This window comes from Fomitiporia mediterranea, assembly GCF_000271605.1.
Source record: "Fomitiporia mediterranea MF3/22 unplaced genomic scaffold FOMMEscaffold_18, whole genome shotgun sequence".
In the NCBI taxonomy this organism is placed as follows: domain Eukaryota; kingdom Fungi; phylum Basidiomycota; class Agaricomycetes; order Hymenochaetales; family Hymenochaetaceae; genus Fomitiporia; species Fomitiporia mediterranea.
Genome location: NW_006760403.1, coordinates 460,888 through 484,586, shown reverse-complemented (window position 1 = coordinate 484,586; position 23,699 = coordinate 460,888). Strand labels below are relative to the sequence as shown.

The following is a 23,699-nucleotide window of genomic DNA, read 5'->3' as shown; positions in this document are numbered from 1 at the left end:
CATGAGCGTGTAATATCTGACTCGCCGAGATGAACCTGGAAGAAGCAAGAAGCCAGATTCATTGGGTGGGCTTAGCCCAATTGAACATGGGAGAGAGGTAACGTGACGCACTAAACCAGGGACGTGCTCACTCACTGCTTGATTGATTCAATCCTTAACGCGTACACTATGGAGGACGAGTCCAAATCTTTGGAGGCACTGTCTGAAACCCTCACCCATATTTCGACCAATCCATATGACTTGTCTCTACATGCACAACACGTACAGTTGGCCCTGGCCAGTGGAATGGGCGACCAGGTAACCGCGGCGCGACAGATGTTGACCGCGTATTGGCCCGCCGGCGATGAAGTATGGCTTCCAATAATCGACCTTCGGATTTCGCAAGGCACGGATACGGTCGAAGATGCTCTTGAGGTGCTCACTCTCTTCCAGACTGCTGAGGAAGACTACTTGTGTATGTCCACTTGTTCCGTTCGTTTTTGGAAATAACTTATGTCACATGAATAGCCATACCGATGCTTCAGAAACATATCGAGTTTCTGCTGGAAAGACATATTTATTTTCACTCATTGGATCCCAAGGCCGAAGAGTTGCAGGAGACTTTCTCGTCAGAGTGGACAAGAATGATGGCTGAATCTGTCGTCAAAAAGGCGTCGAGTCACCTAACAGAGGTAGAGTTATGCTTAATTAAGCTGTTTGTACAGTTCTGAGCAAGAATCAGGGGCATCTTGTGTGGAATGCATATTTTAACTGGGAGATGGAACAGTTGGATAGTCCACATGTGCAAAGTGAAGAACGGTGAGCAGTCCTGAACCACTGATCTCAGAGCATGCTTTTAATAAGTTGCTTCTATTGCCATGAAAGCGCCGACCTTATTTTGAGGATTGAGGATATACTTCTCGAACGCTTGAAGCAGCCACATTCTAGTGCGCAACTGGAATTATCGTAGTGTCCAAGCAAAATCCAACTAACCTTTCTTAATTAGCCCACGAGGAAACGTTCCAATCATATTCAACATTTACGACCAACAACAAACCAGCGGATATATATGAGAAATTATTGGTATCGGCGTCAAAGGCAAAAGCACCAGCTATCAAAGCCTATCAGAGGCGAGAACGAAATGAGCAGTTCCTGGTACGTGATGATCAGTTTGTGTATTGAATGAATGTCTCTCAGGCTTAGTTGACACCAGATACAATCAGACTATTCGCCGGAAGCTTATGATTATTATCTGACCTACGAGCATAGAGCACGGAAAATTGATTTGCCAGTTATTTCGATGCTCTACGAAAGAGCGATTTCGGACACAGCAAAAAGGCGGTTTCAAGGTACAGAAAATGCCGAAGCTGCTTTGAGGGTCTTTTGGTCGGGATATTGCGATGTTTTGGTAGGATCCTGAAAGTATATTTCACACTGACAAAGGAACTGATTGATTTTCCAAGAGGACAAACAGTGAAAGTGTTGATCGCCAACAATCTGTTCTTCTAAGAGCGACAAGAAGTGTTCCTGGTTCAGGAGTGATTTGGGCAAGATATATACGTTTTCTTGTCAGTTCGATTTTTTTGTTTGTTTGCAAAGTCAACTCCAACTGATCCAGCTGATAGGAAAGCACAAACGACGACATTAGTTCCGTTTTGCAAGCTACATCTGGTATGTTGAATCAAGTGCTTTAATGATTTGGTCCTAATGCTGTCCCAGAAATTTATGACAAGGCGTTTTCTACCGGTCTAATACAGAAGGATGTAGAAGAAGTCATTCCGCTTGTCCGGGCACGTGCCAGTCTCCTTAGACGGGCGGTCAAGTCAATGGACGAAGGCGAGATTGATGTAAAGCGTTTTGTGCACTATTAATGATGTACTTGTAGTCGAGGATGTTGCCAATACCTTGTTCAGGGTTCTCGAGGAGGGTATTGAAATGGTCCGTTCAGGTAATTGACATTAAAAATGTACCCAACCCGACATGATCTCACTGGGTGACCAGCCTCTCCCCAAGGTGATCCTCGCTTTCGACTTGAAAAATATCTGGCCGATCTTGTACGTTCCTCTTGCAGCTAGTCTCTTTGTCTTCTAACACCTTTTCAAATTAGTACGTTGAACTCATCGAGTCGCACGAACTATCCAGCAAACTGTGGGAGTCTACTGCAAAACATTACAAGACAAGTTATTTGGCGTGGGTACAATATACTGAATCTCTTACGTTAGTGTTTGTCCTCATCTCAGAAAGAAATGTACTGACAAGTTTCGCGGTTAGGAAGGAAGAGAAGTACGACGAAGTTCGAACCGTATTCAAGGATATCGTAACGAAAAGACTCGACTGGCCGGAGGTTGTTTTCGATGCATGGATAAACTTTGAGCATCTCAATGGGAATTTGGACGAGATTTATGATTGTTTGGATAGGGTTGGAAAAGCCCAACAGCAAGTCAATTCAAGGCGAGCTAAGGAAGCACAAAAGGCGGCATATGAGGCTGCTCAGGCATCCAGTCGAATGCAGGCCTCCACCACACTCATTGGCGAAGCTGCACAAGAAGCCTCTGCACAGAATGAGGCTCCACCTGCCACGTCGACATCCACCATGGACGTCGACGAACCAGTGTCTGACTCGACCAGAAAACGTAAGGTTGAGGATTCCGCTGGCAGATCCGATGGGAATAAAAAAGCAAAAATGGGTATGTTTTACTCTCACCACTAGGTCATCATGGCGAAAACCTCCGACTTACTTCGTAACAGGGAGTACGCCGCCATTGAAACGCGACCGGGAGAATAGCACCGTCTTCGTTGCCGATCTGCCTTCAGGGGCCACAGAAGATGACCTAACCGCGCTGTTTAAAGATGTCCGTCATTTCAGATTACCCACTTGGGATTTGTCTGACGTCCTGTTACAGTGTGGAGATATTCGCGAGATCAAAATAACCAGCTTGGCGAACTCTCGTGTTGCAACGATTGAATTCGTCGATAGGGTACGTGTCAGACATAAAAGGGATATTGCACTTTGTCAATGATTGTTCTATACAGGAGAGTGTCCCAGCCGGTCTCACTAAAGATAAGAAACGCATTAATGGCCAAGAGATATCGGTACACTTGGCATGGCAGTCCACGCTCTACGTTACGAACTTTCCTGAAAAGGTCGATGACGCTTATATACGTCAACTGTTTGATCAGGTGAATTTTCTGTTCTTTGTTTAGAATTTGGCTCTGACCAGGTTATATTCATTGTTACCAATAGTTTGGCGTTATCTTCGACGTGCGCTGGCCCAGTAAAAAGTTTAAAGCGACCCGCAGGTTCTGCTATGTGCAGTTTACGTCCAAAGAAGCGGCCCAAGCCGCTCTTTCTTTGCATGGAACGGAGTTGGAACCAGGTTTGCCGATGAACGTTTTTATATCGAACCCTGAGCGAAAGAAGGAGAGGACGGACGCTGGCGCGGATGATAGAGAAGTGTACGTTGCAGGTCTAAGCAAATTCGTCATTAGAGATGATCTCAAGAAGCTGTTTAAGACAGTAAGTCCTGCTTGCCAAATCAGTGCTTCTGCTGACGAACTGGCATACAGTTTGGGCCTGTCAAGGACATCCGCGTGACCAAAGACGATACTGGTTTATGCAAAGGCGTAGCTTTCGTCGAGTTCGAAGATGAGGTAATGTCCCGATGTTCAAGCTTGTGAACTCCGTGGCTCAACAGCATTTATCAGCCGTCTGCTCAGAGGGCACTTCAAGCAAATAATCACGACGTGAAAAATCGTAGGATCGCTGTTACCATGTCCGACTCCCGCGTTCGTGCACGACATAAGAACGAACAAACAGCGAGTGGTCTTGGGAGACGCAGCGACGTTCGAAGTCGCTCCGTCCGAATCAAAGGACTTCCACCTGGTACGCAGGAAGGACTGCTACAGCAGGCCCTTGAGAAAGTAGTTCCGGTGAAGAGATTGGAAGTCTTTCAGGATCTTCAGGAAGCAACTGCCGAACTTGAAAGCGCAGCGGTAAGCTACAAATTGTTCAACAGAACTAGAGCTAAGTTTTATGACGAATGACATGTAGGATGCCGGAAAACTTCTCCTTGCTAAAGAGCCTCTGCAGTTTAATGGCGTTACACTCGACATTTTTGAGGAACCTTTGGAGGGGTCCTCAAAGCGCTCGAATGCTCATCAGCCTACGTCGGGAGGCTCAATGTTTATACCTAGGAATGCAGCATCGCGTCCTCGAGCGGGTCTTGGTAGCTCAAAAAAATCCGTTCGAATACCACCAAGCGTACCCAGCTCCAATGAGGGGAAACCTTCGTCCGCATCACAACCAAAAGCAGGGAGAGGTCAGGATGATTTCAGGAAACTATTGGGCTGAGTCCCACCATCGCATGCACTATGCCGGTTGGAACTCGCTATTTCACTCACTCAACCACTCCAAATTTCAAACTGCCATAATCTTCTTACGTGTTTCATATGATGTAACGTACTATAAATATAATGTCACGTGTTACAATGATGTCGAGTTTCACAAACACCAACAACATACAGCAGGCGGTGCTTGCTTTGACTTGGGCATCTATAGCCTCGCATTCATGGTCTTGCATTCATGGAATTCCAAGAATTCCAAGAAAGCACGACTGTTCGCCTTGAATGGACAGTACGCGGGTTGAAGCAGTTATTTGAATCAAGGTTAGAATTCATCGTGTTTTTGATTGCAGCTCAGCTTGTTTCAGTCCAGAACGAGTGCTCACAGCCTTTGGTAGCAAAGGAGAATCGAAGTCGAAAGTTACAAAGTCTGTAAAGTTTGGAGGAGGAAGATGGCAGGTGCTTTTCTACCCTAATGCTGGGGTCGAAGGAGGCGCCTTTGTGAGCCTGTACTTGTCGTGCGAGGTTTGTTTCAAGAGGTCTTTCTTAGACAGTTACATGCCTGAACGCTATTTTTCAGCCCACACCGGAGGAAAAAGACGGTGCTATTGATGGAAAGTATGTATCACCCTTGCTTTTGTCTCGAATATTATCAGAGCTGAAGTCCGTGAAGGTGGGTTCGCACTGGATTGTATAAGTTTAGCTTCGAGCTTCGCAAGTCAGTCACTCGAATGGAAATGAATCCGGAGGGTTTTCCTAACGCATATATCCAGCTTATCAAGGACAATCTTGTTTAATCAAAAAGAGGCGAACGACCATTCATTCTCCTGGAAGGTATGTTAGCTTCATCGAATGCGGAGTTTTTCGAGGAATAACCAATATTCAGACAGCAAATTGGGGATGGGCGCAATTTGCACGCCGGGAGGCAATCTACTATCAACCTAATACTGTCCGAAACAGCGATGCATTTCTTATAACTTGCACCATTTCGTCGGCACCTACAATACCTTCTTTGCCATCACCTGTACCGCACCGCTCTGTTCCAAAAGACTTGCTAGATGCCATTGGCTCTCTATTGGATGATCCAGCTTATTCCGACGTTGAATTCGTTGTACCTAATCGACTATCTAGAGGGCGAAAGCCACGTAGTATCTTTGCCGCACGATCCATTCTACGGAGGGCAGAATATTTCGAGTCAAGTACGTGCTTGTTGGTGGGCTAGAATCTTTACTAAGGCCCTTTGACAGTGTTTGGCTCTGGGTTTGCCGAGGCGAGTTCGCAAAACATTGAGCTCTCGTCGAGCCCGTCGAGCCAATCGGACACTCTGGGGGGATCCGATGGCGAGATTGATTCGGTAGCATCTTCAAACCCACGCCAATTCGAGGACTCCGATGAAGAAGATGAAGCGGAGCTTACCGAAGTTGACGGTGAGAGCGAGGTAGCGGATGATGTACCCTCTCCTAGCGAGGTTGAACCTAAATCGCTTCCCGACTTAAAGGAGCACAATGGGGGATCAATGGGAATTGGTTCTGTGCCATCTCTCCAGGACGAAACAAGTGCCGGGGTTCCTCCCGCTTCTACAGCTACGGATTTAGTCGAGGAGACCCCGGATTCTCGTACCGCAGGCCAGGCTGAGGCTCCTGTCACAGAGGAGAGGATCGTCCGAGCCAAGTTATCCCACCCGTCAAGCCCCCGCAGACTGCCAAATGAAAGTAAAGTAGTTAACGGTCGGAGCGCCAGTGGACGGCGGGATGCGAGCAGGTCATCGAAAAGTCTAGGCGCAAGGTGCAGAGTAGTCGTCAAAGATGTAGCTTACACTACGTACCGAGCCGTTCTTTATTATGTACGTTCATCGATCTCTTTGTCACTGTGCATGTGTTACATCGATGCCTGTAGCTTTACACAGACGCTATCACATTCGCGCCCTTGGCCTCTTCCTTTCTTGGACCTCTATCGACAGCCGGGCCGTCGTCCTTGCAGACGCCACCGCATCGGTCGCAGGGCGAGGGCCAGAGCATGAACACCGCTTTCACGAGCCGGCCAATGATACAAAACGAGCAGCATAAAGCCGGGCCGACGACAAGGATCGCGTGGATTAGAGAATGGGAACGTCAAAATCCAGGAAAACCGATGCCATGTTCTGCAAAAGCAGTCTACCGTGTAGCTGACAGTAGGTTATCGCTAAGAGAGGAGATTCGTAGCTAACTTCCCCCAGAACTCCGCCTTTCTGAGCTCAAAAGTAGAGCATTTCAGGTAACAGCTTGTCAATCTACCCACATCTATTTGGCTTTGACTTACAGTATTCTAGCACATTGTTAAATCCTTGACCATACACAATATTCCGTATGAAATGTTTTCCTCATTCTCATCAACGTGAGTTCATTCTCCCGTTTTGTAGCCGGAATTTCTTCTTTACCAAGGTTTCAGGTTTGAGGATGTCCGCAAGGTCAGATTAGTTTTCCGTTCATAATCTCGGAATTCATGTTTTATCAGACACAAATTGCATTTTTCCTGGAACGTTGGAACGAAATAAGGGCATCACAATCAATGCAAGCAGTATGGCAGCAGATACGCGTTGGTCGTCATCCGGGTTTCGAGGAAGGCAAGTAAATTATGTTCGACTACTCAATATGTCCTTTTTTTACAATGTTTACAGTTTGGCCTCTTATTGCAATGAATCTTGAGTTTCGGCCGCGTGCCTCCGAGTTGGCGAGTGGGGATTCTAGAGAAGGGAATAGCGAAAACCCAGCGTGAATGTCGGAGTCTATTCCCGCTCAACTAATAATTCTAGTTTTGATGAATGGTGAGATGTATATATGCGTGTGTCAAAGGTTTCCCGCAATGGTTCAAGCCCGCTGGTGTTTTTGCTGTGCCATTACCTCCGAAGGTTGGAAAAACAATGCAAATGAACAGGCACCGACATTACTGCGATCGGCGCTTCTTATTTCGTGTTCCATTCTCTCACTTATCTCCGCTATCTCCTTTCTGTGATGTGAACGACTGGACAGATTTGGGTTGCCTCGCATAAGGAACTGTCAACACGATGGTAACACCACAAACAAATACTGTCACCTGAATGAGTTCAGAATAGGTGCGTGAACAATCTTACAAGCACGAACTGGTACTACTTTAGATGTATTTGCAAGAAGGGCGGCGTCCTTCAAAATTTCCGCCCGGACGTTATGTTTCTTTGCTAAGATGAAGGCACCCACAAGGTCGTCTTGTTCTTCGCTTCTTCTAACTATGCTTCTTGCCTTCGGCAACCGCAGCTTAGAGACATTGCCACTTTGGTTCGTCGAGGATCCAGTCCAGAACAATCTCGTCAAAAATATAGTCAATCTGACGCTGGTTTCGCTACGCACGAAGCGGGCCCACGAGGCCGACCCAATTAGCATGATACCAACTTCCAGGCGGACTGTCAGTGACGTGTTTGGTGCGGCGTCGAACTCAAAGAGTTTCGGCCTTCGACGGGGGTAAGGTTGAGCGAATGCTTGGCCTGAATGCGTCTATGTGGGGCCGTTGACTTGATGATCATCGCTCACATCCGACTAGCTATTTCGTAACTTACACGATGTCACCGAAGCCGGTATAAACATTCACACCTAAATTTGCCGTGATCTTGTGCGTGTCTCAGAACTTGAGAGAAACGAGTTCAGTCTGACAAGCCGCGGGGAATGGGTTATACCCGATTATGCGCAACGAAATAACGAAAGCCAAATGAAGACAGAGCTCAATTTCTGAGGTATGGCTAACACGAGTCGCACAAGGAGGAACAGTTGCCTGAAGTACTCTCGCTATTTCGCCACGGACGTTCCCTAGGTCCAAACATTTTAGACAATTATCCCGACCACTGAACGAGCTGTATCGCCTAGAGAAAAGGGGTGCGCTGGTGACATGTGTGCCGATAACATTAATAGTCCATCTCGGAATTTAATCATATCATATCTATTGATCTTTGTGCAAAGAACTTGTCTCCCCCTCCCCCTCTCCCCTTAGTATTGAAAGGAGTAGGGAGGCGAAAGGCCGTCTAAGCTCCAGAGGCGCGGGTTTCCAGGCAGGCCGAAAATCCAGTGTTCGCAGTAACTCAGTTGACATTAACGGTGCGGCCCGCTGTGACAAAATTATAGCATAAATATAAGAAAGATCTCGTGCATACCCTGCTGCCCGATGAAATAGCGCCAAAGCGGTGGCAAAAATGACACGAAGCTTATTCGCATTGCATGATGAAGAAGCATGAGCGCTTGAGAGCAAAAAGACGAAACTGGGGTCTCTTCCGTCCAAAGATATACCAACTGCATACGACGCAGCAACCCCAATAATCGTGCTGATGGTTGCTCATGCGTCTATGGAACAGGAGATACTGCAGATCGGATTGGAGGGTCCAGATAGTGGAGAGAACTATGTGGCTGATCCGCTTGAGAATTAAGTCTTGTACTCATGGTACTCTCGCCACGCGTGACGGGCGTTGGGGCCGTGCGCCGCTCATGATCTTGCGGCTGTTCCTCGGCGGTGCTATAGCCATACCCCTGGTAGTCTCCGTTGTCAGCTGGGACGAACACCTCTGCGTCATCGTAGTACTGTTCCTCCTGCTGATCTTCATTGACAGGTGGTATTCGATGCAATAGCCCATAGCTACGGTGACGCATATTAAGATAATGTCAGGGAGTTGATAGGCGACAATGACCTACCCAAATACGCAACCAAGAAGACCCTCCCCGCCCCACTGGCGGTTTGGTACTAGGACTACTTCTCTCAGAGTGCTAGAGACATAATGAGGGATAATCCCGGGAAATGAACGAATGGCGTACTTAAAATCATAAGAATAGACGTAGACTCGCAGGGGCTTATCCTCATGCTACACGAAAAGAAGTTAATTTGCGGATTAACCGGTTATCAAGACACTTACGGCCTCGACCAGATCATAGAAGTCACCCTCGGCCGATAATACACCACCGGACCACCCAACAATCCAGTCACCATAAGGAACGAGACCAGCACTTTCGGCAGGACTGTTCTCCAGTATGTCCAGTACGTGCCACACATGATCAAGTGAAAATTCGGGTTCGCAGACGCGCATGCTCAGACCAAGTAATGATGGCTGAGAAGCAGGGGTTTTGCCATCGGACTCCTCCACATTTTGCTGCGACTGCGACCACTCGCGTGAGGGAAAGATGGAAACGCCTAGCATTTCTATTTGAGTATGGTGAGAAGCGAGAAGATTGAGATACACACTCACGCCGTATCGTCTGCCCTTTACTATTCCATACAATCAGCTGTAAGCGCCGTCCTTCGTGTTCTTCCACGACACGCTCGAAATCATGAGCCTCAATGTTTGCTACTTGACTTGAATACGCCTCATCCTCGTATCCGACTATGAAGTCGAAGAACGGCTCGATATCTGTCTGAGAAGCTGGAGAACCTGGTGTTACACGCAGTACATGAAGACCACGAGACGGTGCTTTTCCCTGATCTGGCACCGATTGGCCTGCACCCATGGCAGCTCTTTACTGAGAACCAGCACAATATACGAAGCAGATAGATTGCCTAGCACGAAACAGCTAGTATTGAGCAAGCAACTGGAAGCAGGTATAGGTGTACAGAATTATTACCAATTATGATCACAGATTCACATTTGGCATACAGTGGATTACGTACTCATCTCAAGTACTAAAAAGGAAATTGCTCATTGTGAAGCAGCATTCAATCAAAGAAACCTCACAGATCAAAAATCATGATATTCAATCGTACATCAAACAACTATATTTTGCACATATTAAGTGAGATGAAGTCGTGTAACCTAGCAAGGTCGTCCTGGGAAAGTGACATGTCCTGATTTATCTTTGTTACAGTCCACTAACGGATTGGTAGCCCTTCGGAACTCTGCAGATTACATATGGCCGTATTAGGATCCGTGCCACGGACATCGGTACAGTCTGAGTTCCTGCAGAATAACTGCACCATCACAAACTAACGATTAGCTGTCAGACCCAAGTCCTGCAAGCAAAAGGGTCCGAAGCACATGACATGAGTTATTTCCTTTACACAAATGTCGAGTCGAAGCATTGCAAAAACTCTCCCATATTGGCGCCGAAAAATGCCTGCCTCGAAAGGTGTCCCTTGTGATAGTGAAGTAGATGTTTCAATTTGATTGAAACTTCTGGAACAGACCTTCTTTCGCAGAGACATTTGTACGTTCCTTCTGTCCCCGACACCCCGCATGAACTTGAAAATTAGTCTAATGCATTCTCCCGCAACCATTCCAAAGTGTAACCGACGTTCAACCGGCACTCTGCCGAACGGAACCGCATTGCTGGCCGCGGGTCGGTCTTGTCAATCGCATGTGCAAAGCCGCCATCCAGAAGCTGCATCGAGTCTATCACATGAGCATATACTTTATGATCTGCAAATTGATGATTGAAACATACCGGTTTCAAAGGAGCTTTTTGAGATGACAGCCGAGACTTCTCCAGCTCATCTACAATCAGTATCCCCTGAGAATCTCCTGGTCGGACCCCAGGGCGCTCAAGAGGGTGAGAATTGCATTTATGTTGGTATATTCTTATGCATACATATACCACATTCAATTATGAGTGGATAGAAAAATTAGCATACATACCTGAAGGTCCAAATGATTGTGCCTTCGGTGCACAAGTCGCTTGAAGTAGATGTCCTTCACTAGTTGAATTCGGGCTCCTCAAATATCCGGGAGAGCGTCTAATGCACTGTGCTTCAAGTAGAGGAATAGAAGTATTGGATATGGTTTTTGGCAGTGGTGCCCGAATATTACATCGCTGGCTGTTCAAAGGCTACGCAATTTGCCAGCAAGCTCAGGATTCTCCTATGGAAGTGCCAATGAAAGGACACATGAGCGGAAGCCTTGCTAGATCCGAAATCGATACCATCACTTGCATTCAACTCTATTAGCATGCACTGTGCTCTTCAGGAGCCAGAGAACTTCAGTAAAATATTGACGCAGGAGAACCAGGTAAGCTTCCGAAGTGTTAGCCTGTTAGGCACAGAGCGAGAATCGAGCAACAAATTATGGGCCATAAGGATTATTGTTTACGAGCCAGGCATTGCAACGCATTGTGAGAAACTTATTCTTGCAGTCACCAGTATCTATGGCTTGGTGGGAGGAATACAGATTTACTTATTGAATAATCGATGCAACGAAAGTACTAAGTACTTCATGCCCCGCTGACGTATTACACGTGCACGTGACTTGACCTCTACAAAAAAATCTGCGGTCCTTTACCACATCCTCATCGTCGCGTGTACTCCCTCAGGGCACTCTTGCATCAAGCTGTCTGGAGCTTCTAGGATGGCAGTGTTGTGAGTATCGTAGCATTATCTCGTCTGGATTGCAATACCTAAAGCAAGACTTTTTTTATTTAGTTAACTCATGTTTTTGTGTTCACGCCCATTTCGCGAATTGTATCCCCCGCATACCCTACACGCTTGGTCTTCTCTTCAGAACAGACCGCTAAGATCTCATACCTATATCTTCACGCTATTTAGAAATGTACGGACAGCAACTAGGCCTAGTCCTGCCCCTCTGCTCAGGCCGGCCGTGGAACAGCACGTCAAACCGGAGCTGCAACCTGACGTGCCAGTATACACTTTTCGGAACAAGCAATTGCTGCGGCTAATGAAGCACCTAATTCATTTTCGAAACAATCCTCCGAGGTTTCATAAACGCAGGATTTATCGGATTCCGGGTAAAAATCACGTACAGGTCTATCTGGAGATGCGTCGACGAGGGACGCAATTACTCTTGAAACTGTCTCCGTCAGTTTTCGTTCACGTAGTCCAGTCAACTCTGCGCGCAGGAAAAAAGGACATATTTGGTGTCGTAATTGACGATGTGTTGTCTATCACCGACGCCCAGAGAAAAGACGCTGTTTATCATTTGGACGCGCGACGTTATCGTGCTTGGGAAGAAATTCTCCATATAATCACTTCAAACCTCGAGAATGGGAAACGCCATGCGACTACTAAGCATTACGCACGCGTTGTCAACCTTTGTAAGGCCATTCTCTTGGCTCGAAGGCCGGATGGCATCCAACCGAATATCACCGCTGAATGCCTGGATGGTGTTGCGATGTCCATCGTCCATCAGTCTTCAGATTGGCTTAAAGGCAATGTAGATTTCTTGGAAGCTCTCGATAATTGCATCCGGAACTTGTCTTTGGATGAACTCGTTGCAAATTTGTCGACACGTATACCGGACACCTTACCAGGAGGAAAAAAGCATCCACAAGTGTCACTGTTATGGAGCTTGTTTCGTCTCATCCGACATTTGCTTGATAACGAGATGTATGATGCGTCATTTTTGTTCCTTCAGACTCTCGTGCAAAAGGAGGCTATTCCACCCCAGGCTATTCGGGTTCTCCATGGAGATGACCCCTGTGAGGCGGTAACGATGATTCTCATGCGTACATGTGCTTATTATGGTTGGACAAGGCAAGCAATCAAAGTCTTGCGTGGAGAGTTCCTGACGAGGCCAGAATCCCAAGGTGATTATGAGCACATCGTTAACGATCTTCTTGCCACCTCATTGGTCGACGATGACGCAAGACTCAGCCAGTGCAGCCAGTTTATACACTACATTTTATCTTGCAATCCTGAATTCAGACTAGACAACTCGCTGCTCGCAGGATTTTTCAGACTTGCTCGTCGTCATGATGCGGTATTCGCTGCAGAAACGATGTTTGCAGCATTGCAACTATCATCCCGGCGCGACACTTATGTGAAGGGACCAAAACAGAGGACAGTTCTTCCTTGGCTACTGAACCATTTTGTTCATCAGAGCAAGAGGCGCCACTTGGGGAAGTCTCTTGTCGAATACCTCGTCAAGCCGCGAATAAAAATATATCCATACGATCGCGGGGAGGTCATTGCACTCTGTGCCAAGGGCGGCTTTGTCGATGAAACACACGCACTTTGGGAACAATACACTAAGGAGCCGTTAGGTTACTTGGTTACCGGACATGCAAGATGTATGATTAACGTAGTGAAGTTGTTCAAATATTCCAGCGATGCCTATCAGATGGTCAACGAATCAACTGATGCGGGTACGACGTCAGAGGAGGCAGTCGATGAGACGATAATGCCAGAGATAACACACGGACCTCCTAGCAATAGAATCTCGAATCATGATATTCCCGATGTGAATAGTCATGCTGATCTTGAGCAGGACGTGACGGATGATGCATCTGGTTCTCCCTTTGTCCACACGAACTATTCATCGTTAGGGATGACAGAAACGGGTAATGGTGCGACCACGCCTCGTGCTAGTGCAGACAAAGATGCCGGTCTCGACGCGGCACCAACAGACAAATTGAAAGCTTCAGTAGACATACGTCAGAACAGGAACGAGAATATTGGAGCAACCATCAATGCAGAGCAATCTGGCACGAGCAGCGTCGCCGAACCGGTTAATAGGATCACTTCACCCGGAAACCCGGAGCCCGACGAGTATCTGGCATTCGCATACAAGGTACTCGACGCGTTTCAGAGGTCAAAAGAGCCTCTGAGTAGAGCATCACACTATGATTTGAGCGCACTAGCACGGGCATCAGACATACTTGGACTCGTACGGCAGAGTATGCGCTCTTTACAGAGTATTGTTCAGCGAAAGGAAGTGCCAGACACGCATGATATGAATGTTGTCATAAAGGCGATGGCAACGCGGGACCCAGAGCGAGCGGAACTGATTCTGGTGCGCATGCTTGAAGGAGGCATGCATTTGAGCGCTGTCTCTTTCTCAACTATCATTTCTGAGGCGATTCGACGTCGAAACACATCTCTTGCGAGCCACGTATATTCACGCGCCGTGCGTGTTGGTCACAAAGAAATAGGCCCAATAACAACCTCTGCCCTTCTCGGTGCTTGTCTAGATGCTTGTCTGACTCCTCGGGATCCGAATATTAAGTGGTCTCCACATAAAACAGCGAAGCTTAATGAGTTCCTTCGGCAGATTTACACCTTAATTACCACGAAGACAGGTGCGGAGATAGTTACAACACGCGAACTAGGTGCGCGATGCGTCGGTGCCGCTCTACGGCTTGAGGAACCAGAGATGGCCTTCTATTTCTGGCGGAAATTTATGAAAGAAAAGATGCCCTGGGACTCGGATCAACACAAGGAGCTACGTCATACGATAGCAGTCATGGTTGAGAAGGCACAGGCGATGGGGAGGGTGGAGGCAAATGTGGGGGGTCGGATGATCACTGAATTAGGCGGGTTGCCTTGATAAGGACATAGAGCAGCCATAGAGGGCCAAAAGTATGTTTAATCTTGAGTAGACAATGCGGTTGGAGAGCATATGTTTCACTAATAGAACCGGAAAGAGAAGAGAGAGTGGACAGACCACGCGACCGTCTGAGCTGTCGGGCTTGCTGGACGGCCACGGGATTAGGAGACAGTTACGGAATCGAGAAGTCCGAAAATCATTTTCATTCGCATTCATGACGCGGCAGAGACCCCGAGGACGGGGGCGGCAGGTAGTAATATTAAAGAGGGACAGAGACAGCCACTCGGCGATCGTTCCTTGCTGCGGAGGATTGACTGCTGAGGTAGAGAGGAGATTGTAGAGAGCAATGAGCCGGGATCCGACAGGCAAGCCAAGAAGGCAACGGAAAGTGAAGGAGGTCAGGGGAAACATAGAACGTGAATATCAGGAAATTGATAGAAGAGAGCTGATGGACAAAAAACATACGGAGGGTAGTCAAGAGACAGTGTGGACGGATTATTTTAATATTTAGTAGTATAATAGACGTGATGTGCATACAAAAGACTATACAAATTGGTAGACTATTTAGTGCTGGTGATCTTCGACTACTTACCTTCTCGTCCATTGCCGGATCCGTTGCCTCTGCCCGCATATCGTTTCGTAGAACCTTCTCTCTGTTCATCCCCTCCTCTATAAATTCAAGTGCTTACTCCAGCCTCGCACACGCACCTGCCCCCCGCTTCCGAGTCTCACTGCTTGCGCCCGCGCATCTGTTTTCTGCGTCTGCTCGGTTGCCCCCTAAGACTAGCTGCATTCCCCTGCTCCTCATACCCCAGAAGTGCACGTGACTCCCTCGTCCCGCCATGCCAGTTGCGCGCACAAAGGCCGAGCGAGAATCGCTGTCCCCCGCATCCACGTCTCCGTCGGACACCAACACTCCCACAGAGAACGCGTCCGCTGAGAAGGGAAAAAATCTAAAGCCTATCAAGAGAAAGTAAGCAGCCGATGTTTCCCCGCCATCTTCGCGCTTTTGTACCCCTACTACCCCAGCCCTTCCCCACACGCCCGTCCACGCCCAGTCCGTCCCTCTGTAGCACCCACTCTCCTCTCCCAGCATCGTCTCCGACCCCTTGATTTTTATACGAATTTTCCTCTGATTTCTTACTCAATGGTCTTTTCAAACAACAGGCGTCAGTCTCAGAGTGAGTTATGCGCCCCGTTCCGCTCCGGCCCGGTAGCTGAACGCGCCTTGTAGGTTGTGATGCGTGTCGAGCACGCAAAGTACGATGCGCAAGGGAGAATCAGGACGATCCTCAGACGTCTTGTAAGCATTGTATTGCCCTCGGCATACCATGTACATACGACTACCAGCCCAAGAAGAGGGGACCACCGAATTTGTGAGCGAGAAATTCGTCCCTTATTGACGAAAATATTATTGTTAATTGGGCGGGAAGATATCTGCGTCGCCTGCAAGAAGCGGCAGCGGCTGCAGCAGCAGCACAAGCCGCTGGAAACGGCACGGACAGTGTTGATGCAACATCGCCAGGAGCGGCTGCAAGTGTGAAGAGTCCAACGCAGCCGCCGACTGTCGTGCCTTCACAGAATGCGACGTCCCCTTTCCTTGAATCGTCACTCAGCCCCATCAACAATATCTCGGCATCAGCAGCTATATCTCCCTCTAGATATCCCATCGCCGCTGATACGTATCATCCGCATTATCCCGGTATGCATACCATCCCAAGCATTACTCGACGTATGTCTGAGTCGTCGACCTCTGGTTCGACTTCAGGGATTCCGCGCTCTACAATGAGCAATTCCACGTCATCTGACGCATTTAGCACTTACCCACTGTATAACTGGTCTGCAGCCTACAAGCAGCAAGCCCAGCTCCCCGTGCCACCACCCAACGCTCTTCCCCCCTTGTCATATTACTACCGGCCGCATCGGCTCGAAGACGTGGCTCCCCGGGAGACAATTATGCTCATCATAAACCTTTTCTTCGATTTCGTGTATCCGCTCACACCTTGCGTGCACAAGCCGTCATTCATGGCTGATCTGCACTCACGGAGGGAAGAGCGCGATCCGCTCTTTTTCGCATTGGTAATGTCGACCTGCGCCTCCACACTTGTCCAGGTCCCACGCTCCTATCTACCCATGGAACGTCATACTGTGCGCAAACTCGCCCAGATATGCCATGAATCAAGCAGGCACATATCTGTGGCATCGTACGACCCTCCGCAATCAATTCATGTTGTCATTCGTTACTTGTACGTATTCTTTTACCTCCATTTTGATTTTCTCGCTTATTCAGGCCGTCTTTACACGCGATCGGTATACTCTTTTGGAATCAGCGACACTGTATATCACTTCTGTGAGGGACACGACGCAACGTCTCACGCGTCTTTCGGAGAGGCAGCGCACATCGCCGTAACATTACACATGCATGAAGAGACGTCATACGAAGGCCTTGATCCCGTCGAGTGCGAAATACGCCGGCGGACTTTCTGGCTGTTATTCGGTGCAGACAAGTCCATGTCAATCCTGCTGGGCCGCCCGATCTGTTTACGCGATGAGGATTGTACGCTCCATTTCCCAAAAGAGGTCGACGATGAGTAGTAAGTTTCTTTTTTCCCACTTTCGTCCCGCCGAGACTTCTCCGAGGTTAATCCAATGAACATGGCTAACGTTTGCACTCCTAGTATCACGCCAAATGGTATTCTTCCGCAACCACACGGGAAAACCGCCATCGTATCGGGACTGAATTACATCTCGCGAATCTTTGCTTTGCTCGGTGAGATACAGGTGCGCATTCGGGTGGATAAACGCTCCCCACCACAGGGACATTTTGCGACGGCTCGGCTAGAAGAAGTTCGGTCACTGCACACTCGGATCATGTCTGCCCTCATGCATACGCCTGCTCCGTTGCGTCTGAAGAGTGCAGGAGTACAAGCGTCGCACATGCCCGCGGAACTTGGTGGTGCAGGCTTCCGTCAGGCAACATTTGCAGAGGTCAAAGACTTCTTTGACAACCCAAATGCAAGCCGTGCAAACGCATCAAATGCATTCCTTGTTATGCAAGCAAACCTTTATGTCACGCAGGTATGTACTTACGTCGGGCTCTGTATCTATCGTGCCCTTCTTCAACATTTATCCCACTCGCTTCCGTCTTATTCTCGTTCCTCATTTCTCTGCCTCTCACGATCGATTAAAACTCACGCTAACTTCTCCCGCTCCACAATTCTCTGCGCACGCAAATTATAGCAACTTGTGCGATTCGTGATTGAACAGTATCGGGACGAACTGATTGCACAACTACGTGGAACAACCGATATGCGGATCATTGAAGAGCAGGAAGCCGTCGTGGCAGAGGGACGCGAAGCAGTAGCAAGTGACTTGCTCAACGTTCTACATTCAATACCAATCCAATCGATCGCGACGAACGGACCTTCACTTGTACACAAGGTTCGTTTTGTCGCATCTAGTCTTCTGGACGCTGTGCGCAAAGCCGAGACTGCACCTGCAACGGCTGCCCGTGCTCACGCTTACTTGTGTACGTGATTCTTATTGGAACCCCAAGCTTGGTCTGACTCACTCTCGCAACTAACTTTAGGGGACTTCCTTTCAATTTTATCCGAAATCGAAAGGAACTATCTGTTCGTAGCCGTTCTGCCTTTGGATTGGTGATTGTAACTGATATATCTTCATCGTTCTAGATTGGACGACGACCGTGATGGCGGCTCGAGCGGGGATTCGACAACCATACTCAACAACTGAACTAGCTTTACCTAGCACCCCTCCTCGTTGTCCCTCCCATTTTTCTTGTCCTCGTCCCGACATCTGATGTCTGTTACATGTACATTTTGGTTTCCATGTATGGGCTTGCTTCGTGCAGCGCTTTATACCATCGCACAATTCTGCGCTGTTTTCTACATTAACTGGTAGTATTTGTATTTAACTCTCTTGTTTAACGGTCGCGTAACTTGCCTGTGTTCGGATGTATTTATGTCATTCTGATCTTGCACTTACATCGTCATATTTGTCTTCCCCTTTACGATTTCCCTTCTGCACATTTGCGCTGCTGCACTGCCGCCTGCCATTCATGTTCCTGATGCTTGTGGTACTCCCGCGAGCGCCAGTCCCCTCCAATCAAGGCCTTCCTCCTGAAATAAACGCACATTTGTGTATGTTTTGTAGAGTAATGAAAAGTGCACATGTACTAATCCAATGCTGCCATTCGCAGGGACATATGCCGCTTAAACACATCAAGTGGGTACAATTCGTAGGCTGAATTATGTAACACACATACAAATTATTTATTGAACTATCACGGGCGGTGCCGACTTCTAACGCGTCGATCTTTGAAGCGCGCCTCTGCACTTTCGACAAACCACCATCGTCTGTCCAGCTGGAAGAGCTCTCTCGGACTCTTTTGCTGCGTTCCACAATCAGCATTCTCAGTAGCTGAGGCACGTCCAGATTGGCCTGCTCAAAATTGTACTAGTGTTATTCTTTTCCGACTGCCGTTATTCAACGGCAGCGCCTTCTCTGTGCCTCGGACTTCAGCCAGACCCGTCTGCATAGTATAACGCCAACGACAATCCGATCCCCGCTCGCGAGACTTTACTCTTTCAGGCTCAATGCTGGCCGATCCAGAAACTAGCAGCAAAGTTGTCCCGCTTCAAATCACGGAAGGTACGTGTGGAGCCTTCATGATAATCATTTCTGGATCATATACGAGCACCTTCTTAACATTGCGGAGCGCGTGGATGCATTGCAATGCGAACAATCGCATGTAACTGTACTTCTGCTCACACAGTCGTTTCCGTAGTAAATCCGTGAAGAGGGTTAAACCAAATTAACCATATGACTGAGATGTGTCGTCAAGTGCCGCTTCTTCATCATTTGTGTTTTGTCTTTCGGAAGTTCGCTCACCGTGCTTTTCTTGCTATTATCATGTAGATGAAGCCGCGGTTTATGACCGCCAAATCCGATTGTGGGGGCTTGATGCGCAACAACGGTGAGTACAGCCAAACGCTTATTTCTCTCAAGACAACCCAATCATTCATAACGGAGAATCGTATTCCTGTGTATTCTTCCGCTATATTGCTGATTTATCCCGTTTTCCCGCATGACAAATTTATCAATATATGTTGACAAAAATATAGGATGAGAAATGCCACAATAATGGTAGTCAGACTAAAAGGCATTGCGACTGAAGCTATTAAAAACATTGTCCTTGCTGGCATTGGCAAATTGATTGTTGTTGACGACGAGGTTGTGTCAGAGGAGGACTTGGGCGCCGGATTCTTTTTTCGTGAAGACGACGTGGGCAAAAAGGTATTTGTGTTTGTCATTTCTGTCGTTTCCATTGCGTTACGTGCGCTGTTCTTGCGGAATTATTTCGCTTGTTTCTCGCAAAGCATGACTTTATCTCTTTGCACCAGCATCATATCAAAGTCTAATTGTCAAAACGGATTTTATTTTGACTATCCCTTTCAGAGAGTGGATGCAGCGAAGTCGAAAATCGACAGTCTCAATCCTTTGGTAACAGTTGAGACTGTACCTTCCTTTGTTCCTTTAGAGCCAAAAAATCTAGATGCAACCCTTCAAGACATAGACCTTATATGCGTAACAGATGCGGACCGGGACACAATGGTACGCGCTTGGCACAGCAAATTTTCGGGTGGTCAAATGATGCTAAACTATCCCCTCGTATGTGCCACGTCCTACCTCGCTTCGCGCCGATAAACGCCGCAAATGAACGGTCGACGTCCTCATAATTGTATACTTGTCTCGCTTGTGTCGCCTCGTGCGGTAAAAAGATACGTGTGAGCGATGCTTGTCACCTCCAAAAAAGGCCATTTTACGCAGGTGGAAGTTATGGACTTATCGGATTCATCTTTGCCGACCTCTCCGATCACGAATACCTCGCCCCGTGATTATTTTCCAAAGTTACAGTCGAAGGACCAATGCTGACGATGTCTTCCATGCAAACTTTCATAGGGATGCATCGGATCCGAAAGACCCCAGCAAACGAGTGAAGAAATCATTGAACTATTGTCCACTGAAGACCGCTTTGAAACCGTACTCTTGGGGAAAGCTAAATCGAGTACAGACCAAAGACTTGAATCCTGCGGTGGTTTTCTCAGTTTTGGGTAAGTTGAAACACATTTTCGTCCAAAGGCATCTTCGCTGAGCTTGTTCAATCTTTTGAACGTAGCTCTCTGGGAGTTCCAAGCCCGTCATGGAGGTCGATTGCCTGATGAAGACGAATGTGCGCATGAACTGGGCGATATTGCGAGCGCGCTATTCTCAGCAGCTAATATTAACAAGCGCGTTTTAGGATCCATGCCCAAGGATATCACACAGTACGTCCTTCTGTGCCGTCTATTGCCTGCTTTTCCCCTCTTCCATATTGGCCAAGCTTGAATTCTTTTTTTATTATTAAACTTGACTGACGGGTTGCGACATAGAACACTTTCTACTACCGCTGCACATGAGTTCTCGCCTGTGTGCGCGGTGGTCGGCGGTATGCTAGCCCAGGATATGCTCAAGGCGCTCTCCGCTCGGGAACCTCCGATCGCAAATTTCTTTGTTTTCGATGGAAATACCGGACATGGGTCTGTTTGTCGAATGAACATGCCTTAGTGCTCCCGTGCCACATATTCAAGTCACGATGCTGACCTTCTGATGTGTCTCTATATCTGCGTGGCACTAGTTTTTGTTTTCCGTTGTCCGATCCCCAATGAATAGTCTGTCATGTATCATAGGCTCGGGAAGATCGACCTGATTATAATGTGTATTCAAACTTGTACAGATAGGGGAGCTGAACTCCGATGATGCCATGCGGGGAAACAACCTTTGCTCGTTACTCAATACAATACTTGCACAGGTAATCTATCGTCTTCCCTTCCCCTGGTTCTGCTCCCGTTAAGGACAACTTTAACGCCTGTTAGTTGGGTCGCTTCGCTGCTTCGGGAACGAAATCTGTTAGGGGCAGAAAGCTCGAAGGCCCCATAGCATTCAGTTCAGGGATCTGATCATGTTTACAGGTCGACATCCGATTCCGAGGGAGCATTCTATCGAGCTGAACGTCCAGTAAGTAACCTCGGCACCTTGAATTGGTTCTCTTTCCCAGGATGTCTTTTAATAGCAGAGGGCAAATGACTCTCGGACGTTTTAAACTGACCATGAGCACCATTCTCATGTCCCTTCCTTACTAGTACTGGTCAGGGACGGTGACTACTTGCGGCGTGCTTGCAATTTCTACGGATGCAAACGTGGGCTTGAAGCCACGGCAGCAATGACCATGTGCCAAGACACATATGAGTGGTCTAGTCCCTTCCCGCTTTTTAACCACGAGCTACAACGGGCCGACTCTGGCGGGGTTGCTGATGGATCTTACACGTGTTTCCGCCGCCGATATCGATGTCTCGCTGACCATGCTCAGGCTCCGGCAAGTGTATATGGAAACAGCCGTCAACGGGTCGGGCATGAAACTTACGCTTCACCTAAGTCCTCGGCATCTTTTGCTCTGTCTCGATTGAATATGATTTGTCAGCTGGGCCTTGCAAGACAGAAAAGGGCAACTCGGCATGTCTGTCAGTACTGTATTATGCAAAGGGAGTACTAGAGAAATTCCGAAAGGATCATCAGCATTGCCAACTAGCTTTGTACTCTGCTTTTATCTATGAAGAACGATTTTGGGCAGGTTGCCTTTGCATGATACTGGACTGTAGTACTGATGCTGTCTTGCAACTATTTGTTATTATAATGATTTTAAAATTCTGTCTGAATTTACTATTTACTTTATATATGTATTTCTTTTCAGCAATAATAATTAAATACTTTCTTCTTATTAGTAGTATTAATTATCCTGTCAGTATAGTAGTATAAGGCTCAATAATAATATATTGAAAGGGAATAGTAAAGATATTATAATTATTTAAATATATACTTGTATTAATATTATTTTCTAAATAATAGTTTTAGTAGGTTAGAATGTAAAGGCTGAGCTGCGCATCTTGGAGACAATGCAGCTCTAACAGAAGCTTGTGTAAATTAATCTGGCCTATATCATGTAGAAGTATATAGTTATAGATTAAGTCTTTTAGCACTTTTAGTAAATAATTTAATTTTAAATTATAATAATATATTAATTATCAAGCCTGTATAGAACTAGTCTCTCAGAAGAGTCAATCGTATAGCAGCCAGTATTTCCTGTCATAGTAAATTCTAACGTGTATCCTGTTAGATACTATAAAATTATTGTTATTTCTTTTACTAGTTATATAACTTGTAATCTTTAATATGAGTATTTCTTACTATTTGGGAATGTACAGCAAGGAAGGACCTAGGTTTCTAGATACTCGGGACTCAGATAAGTTCTGAAAATTTAGGAGCCGGAATAAAATTTAGCATGATAACTTGTAGGAATCGAGAAACTATAGATTTGCTTCCGTGTCAGGACCGTGCTATACTATATATGGCTACCGTCGGAATTGGAGATGGGACCCACAATGAGACTCAATGACTGAAATCCTGACGTCACGAGTTTCCATAGCCCTGCATATAATCTCGATGAGCAAGAAGGGACTGAGGTAAATCTTATTCACGCACCACAACATCAATCATAGACTGCTTGCCACCCTGAACAACTCATTTTCTCTTCTCATACAAGATGTCTCACAGAGCAATGCAGTCGAAAGTGGGCAATCCCCAGATATATAACGATGGAGACCAACGGTTTGTTTCGTGCATACTTTAATTGTCTTTTAGTATTTCCACTTCTTGTTACTCACTAATACTTTTCGCGTTTGTAGAAACCCCACACGACAGGAGAAAGAAGCGTTGAAAGAGACAGCACCAATTCGTCATATGGAAGGACAACCAGGCTCGCATCAGTTACTTGACTCTAAGGACGAAAAATCCATTTCCAACAAGCTTGACGCTGCATCAAAGGTAAGTGTTCACCCCCTTATCATTTTTTCTGGCAGACTAAACTTTTGTTATTATAACGAACTAGGCAAAGGCGGAAGAACAGATCCGTGAACGGGAAGAACGTGCGAAGGACCCTCTAGCACCAGCTCAGAGGCATGGAAACAAACCTTCGCGTGGCGCGGAGGTGGATGCGGAACTCCAGGCT

General features: G+C 47.1%; 7 protein-coding genes across 7 annotated transcripts; 5 read left to right on the top strand and 2 right to left on the bottom strand.

Moving 5' to 3' along the window:
• Positions 1-168: 168 nt before the first annotated feature.
• FOMMEDRAFT_97432 (uncharacterized protein) lies at positions 169-4,330 on the top strand (the record flags this gene model as incomplete). Its single annotated transcript, XM_007271583.1, has 21 exons — positions 169-454; positions 508-671; positions 722-798; positions 865-926; positions 986-1,134; positions 1,193-1,387; positions 1,443-1,547; positions 1,605-1,650; positions 1,699-1,796; positions 1,870-1,927; positions 1,981-2,033; positions 2,087-2,196; positions 2,251-2,480; positions 2,517-2,666; positions 2,728-2,831; positions 2,883-2,957; positions 3,013-3,159; positions 3,224-3,496; positions 3,547-3,630; positions 3,685-3,972; positions 4,031-4,330. The coding sequence occupies 21 exons, from the start codon at positions 169-171 to the stop codon at positions 4,328-4,330; spliced, it is 3,054 nt and encodes a 1,017-aa protein (XP_007271645.1).
• A 208-nt stretch (positions 4,331-4,538) lies between these two features.
• FOMMEDRAFT_114721 (uncharacterized protein) lies at positions 4,539-7,159 on the top strand. The gene is made up of 13 exons (XM_007271718.1): positions 4,539-4,644; positions 4,719-4,845; positions 4,901-4,938; positions 4,994-5,038; positions 5,094-5,154; positions 5,207-5,519; positions 5,568-6,163; positions 6,217-6,490; positions 6,536-6,573; positions 6,629-6,693; positions 6,748-6,766; positions 6,814-6,922; positions 6,977-7,159. Exons 1-13 carry the CDS (start codon positions 4,562-4,564, stop codon positions 7,072-7,074), a joined length of 1,866 nt encoding a protein of 621 aa, XP_007271780.1. The 5' UTR covers positions 4,539-4,561; the 3' UTR covers positions 7,075-7,159.
• Positions 7,160-8,336: 1,177 nt separating this feature from the next.
• FOMMEDRAFT_114717 (uncharacterized protein) lies at positions 8,337-9,853 on the bottom strand. The gene is made up of 5 exons (XM_007271717.1): positions 9,557-9,853; positions 9,227-9,501; positions 9,129-9,175; positions 9,009-9,080; positions 8,337-8,952 (listed from the first exon to the last, which is right to left on the bottom strand). Exons 1-5 carry the CDS (start codon positions 9,813-9,815, stop codon positions 8,664-8,666), a joined length of 942 nt encoding a protein of 313 aa, XP_007271779.1. The 5' UTR covers positions 9,816-9,853; the 3' UTR covers positions 8,337-8,663.
• Positions 9,854-10,550: 697 nt separating this feature from the next.
• Positions 10,551-11,247, bottom strand: FOMMEDRAFT_162287 (uncharacterized protein; the record flags this gene model as incomplete). The annotated part of the gene is made up of 4 exons (XM_007271716.1): positions 10,551-10,682; positions 10,746-10,822; positions 10,937-11,126; positions 11,185-11,247. 4 exons carry the CDS (start codon positions 11,245-11,247, stop codon positions 10,551-10,553), a joined length of 462 nt encoding a protein of 153 aa, XP_007271778.1.
• A 479-nt stretch (positions 11,248-11,726) lies between these two features.
• On the top strand, positions 11,727-14,668 carry FOMMEDRAFT_23989 (uncharacterized protein). The gene has a single exon (XM_007271529.1). The coding sequence runs from the start codon at positions 12,068-12,070 to the stop codon at positions 14,573-14,575; it is 2,508 nt and encodes an 835-aa protein (XP_007271591.1). The 5' UTR covers positions 11,727-12,067; the 3' UTR covers positions 14,576-14,668.
• Positions 14,669-15,722: 1,054 nt separating this feature from the next.
• FOMMEDRAFT_97406 (uncharacterized protein) lies at positions 15,723-18,328 on the top strand (the record flags this gene model as incomplete). Its single annotated transcript, XM_007271582.1, has 8 exons — positions 15,723-15,756; positions 15,810-15,951; positions 16,009-16,821; positions 16,906-17,169; positions 17,254-17,653; positions 17,816-18,104; positions 18,165-18,207; positions 18,268-18,328. 8 exons carry the CDS (start codon positions 15,723-15,725, stop codon positions 18,326-18,328), a joined length of 2,046 nt encoding a protein of 681 aa, XP_007271644.1.
• A 632-nt stretch (positions 18,329-18,960) lies between these two features.
• FOMMEDRAFT_143448 (uncharacterized protein) lies at positions 18,961-21,292 on the top strand. The gene is made up of 8 exons (XM_007271714.1): positions 18,961-19,246; positions 19,514-19,571; positions 19,720-19,891; positions 20,054-20,209; positions 20,377-20,489; positions 20,558-20,709; positions 20,775-20,922; positions 21,028-21,292. Exons 1-8 carry the CDS (start codon positions 19,192-19,194, stop codon positions 21,200-21,202), a joined length of 1,029 nt encoding a protein of 342 aa, XP_007271776.1. The 5' UTR covers positions 18,961-19,191; the 3' UTR covers positions 21,203-21,292.
• The last annotated feature ends 2,407 nt before the right edge of the window (positions 21,293-23,699 follow it).

What these genes read in the sequence shown, in the direction of transcription:
- FOMMEDRAFT_114721 (XM_007271718.1), top strand. Translation starts at nt 4,562, where the DNA reads ATGGAATTCCAAGAATTCCAAGAAAGCACGACTGTTCGCCTTGAATGG. An exon ending in GACGGTGCTATTGATGGAAA is followed by an intron (nt 4,939 to 4,993) that starts GTATGTATCACC and finishes AAGTCCGTGAAG; the next exon opens with GTGGGTTCGCACTGGATTGT. An exon ending in TTTAGCTTCGAGCTTCGCAA is followed by an intron (nt 5,039 to 5,093) that starts GTCAGTCACTCG and finishes GCATATATCCAG; the next exon opens with CTTATCAAGGACAATCTTGT.
- FOMMEDRAFT_114717 (XM_007271717.1), bottom strand. Translation starts at nt 9,815, where the DNA reads ATGGGTGCAGGCCAATCGGTGCCAGATCAGGGAAAAGCACCGTCTCGT. An exon ending in TCTATGATCTGGTCGAGGCC is followed by an intron (nt 9,176 to 9,226) that starts GTAAGTGTCTTG and finishes CTTTTCGTGTAG; the next exon opens with CATGAGGATAAGCCCCTGCG. An exon ending in GTCTATTCTTATGATTTTAA is followed by an intron (nt 9,081 to 9,128) that starts GTACGCCATTCG and finishes TTATGTCTCTAG; the next exon opens with CACTCTGAGAGAAGTAGTCC.
- FOMMEDRAFT_23989 (XM_007271529.1), top strand. Translation starts at nt 12,068, where the DNA reads ATGCGTCGACGAGGGACGCAATTACTCTTGAAACTGTCTCCGTCAGTT.
- FOMMEDRAFT_143448 (XM_007271714.1), top strand. Translation starts at nt 19,192, where the DNA reads ATGCTGGCCGATCCAGAAACTAGCAGCAAAGTTGTCCCGCTTCAAATC. An exon ending in GGGCTTGATGCGCAACAACG is followed by an intron (nt 19,572 to 19,719) that starts GTGAGTACAGCC and finishes ACAAAAATATAG; the next exon opens with GATGAGAAATGCCACAATAA. An exon ending in GATCACGAATACCTCGCCCC is followed by an intron (nt 20,490 to 20,557) that starts GTGATTATTTTC and finishes AAACTTTCATAG; the next exon opens with GGATGCATCGGATCCGAAAG.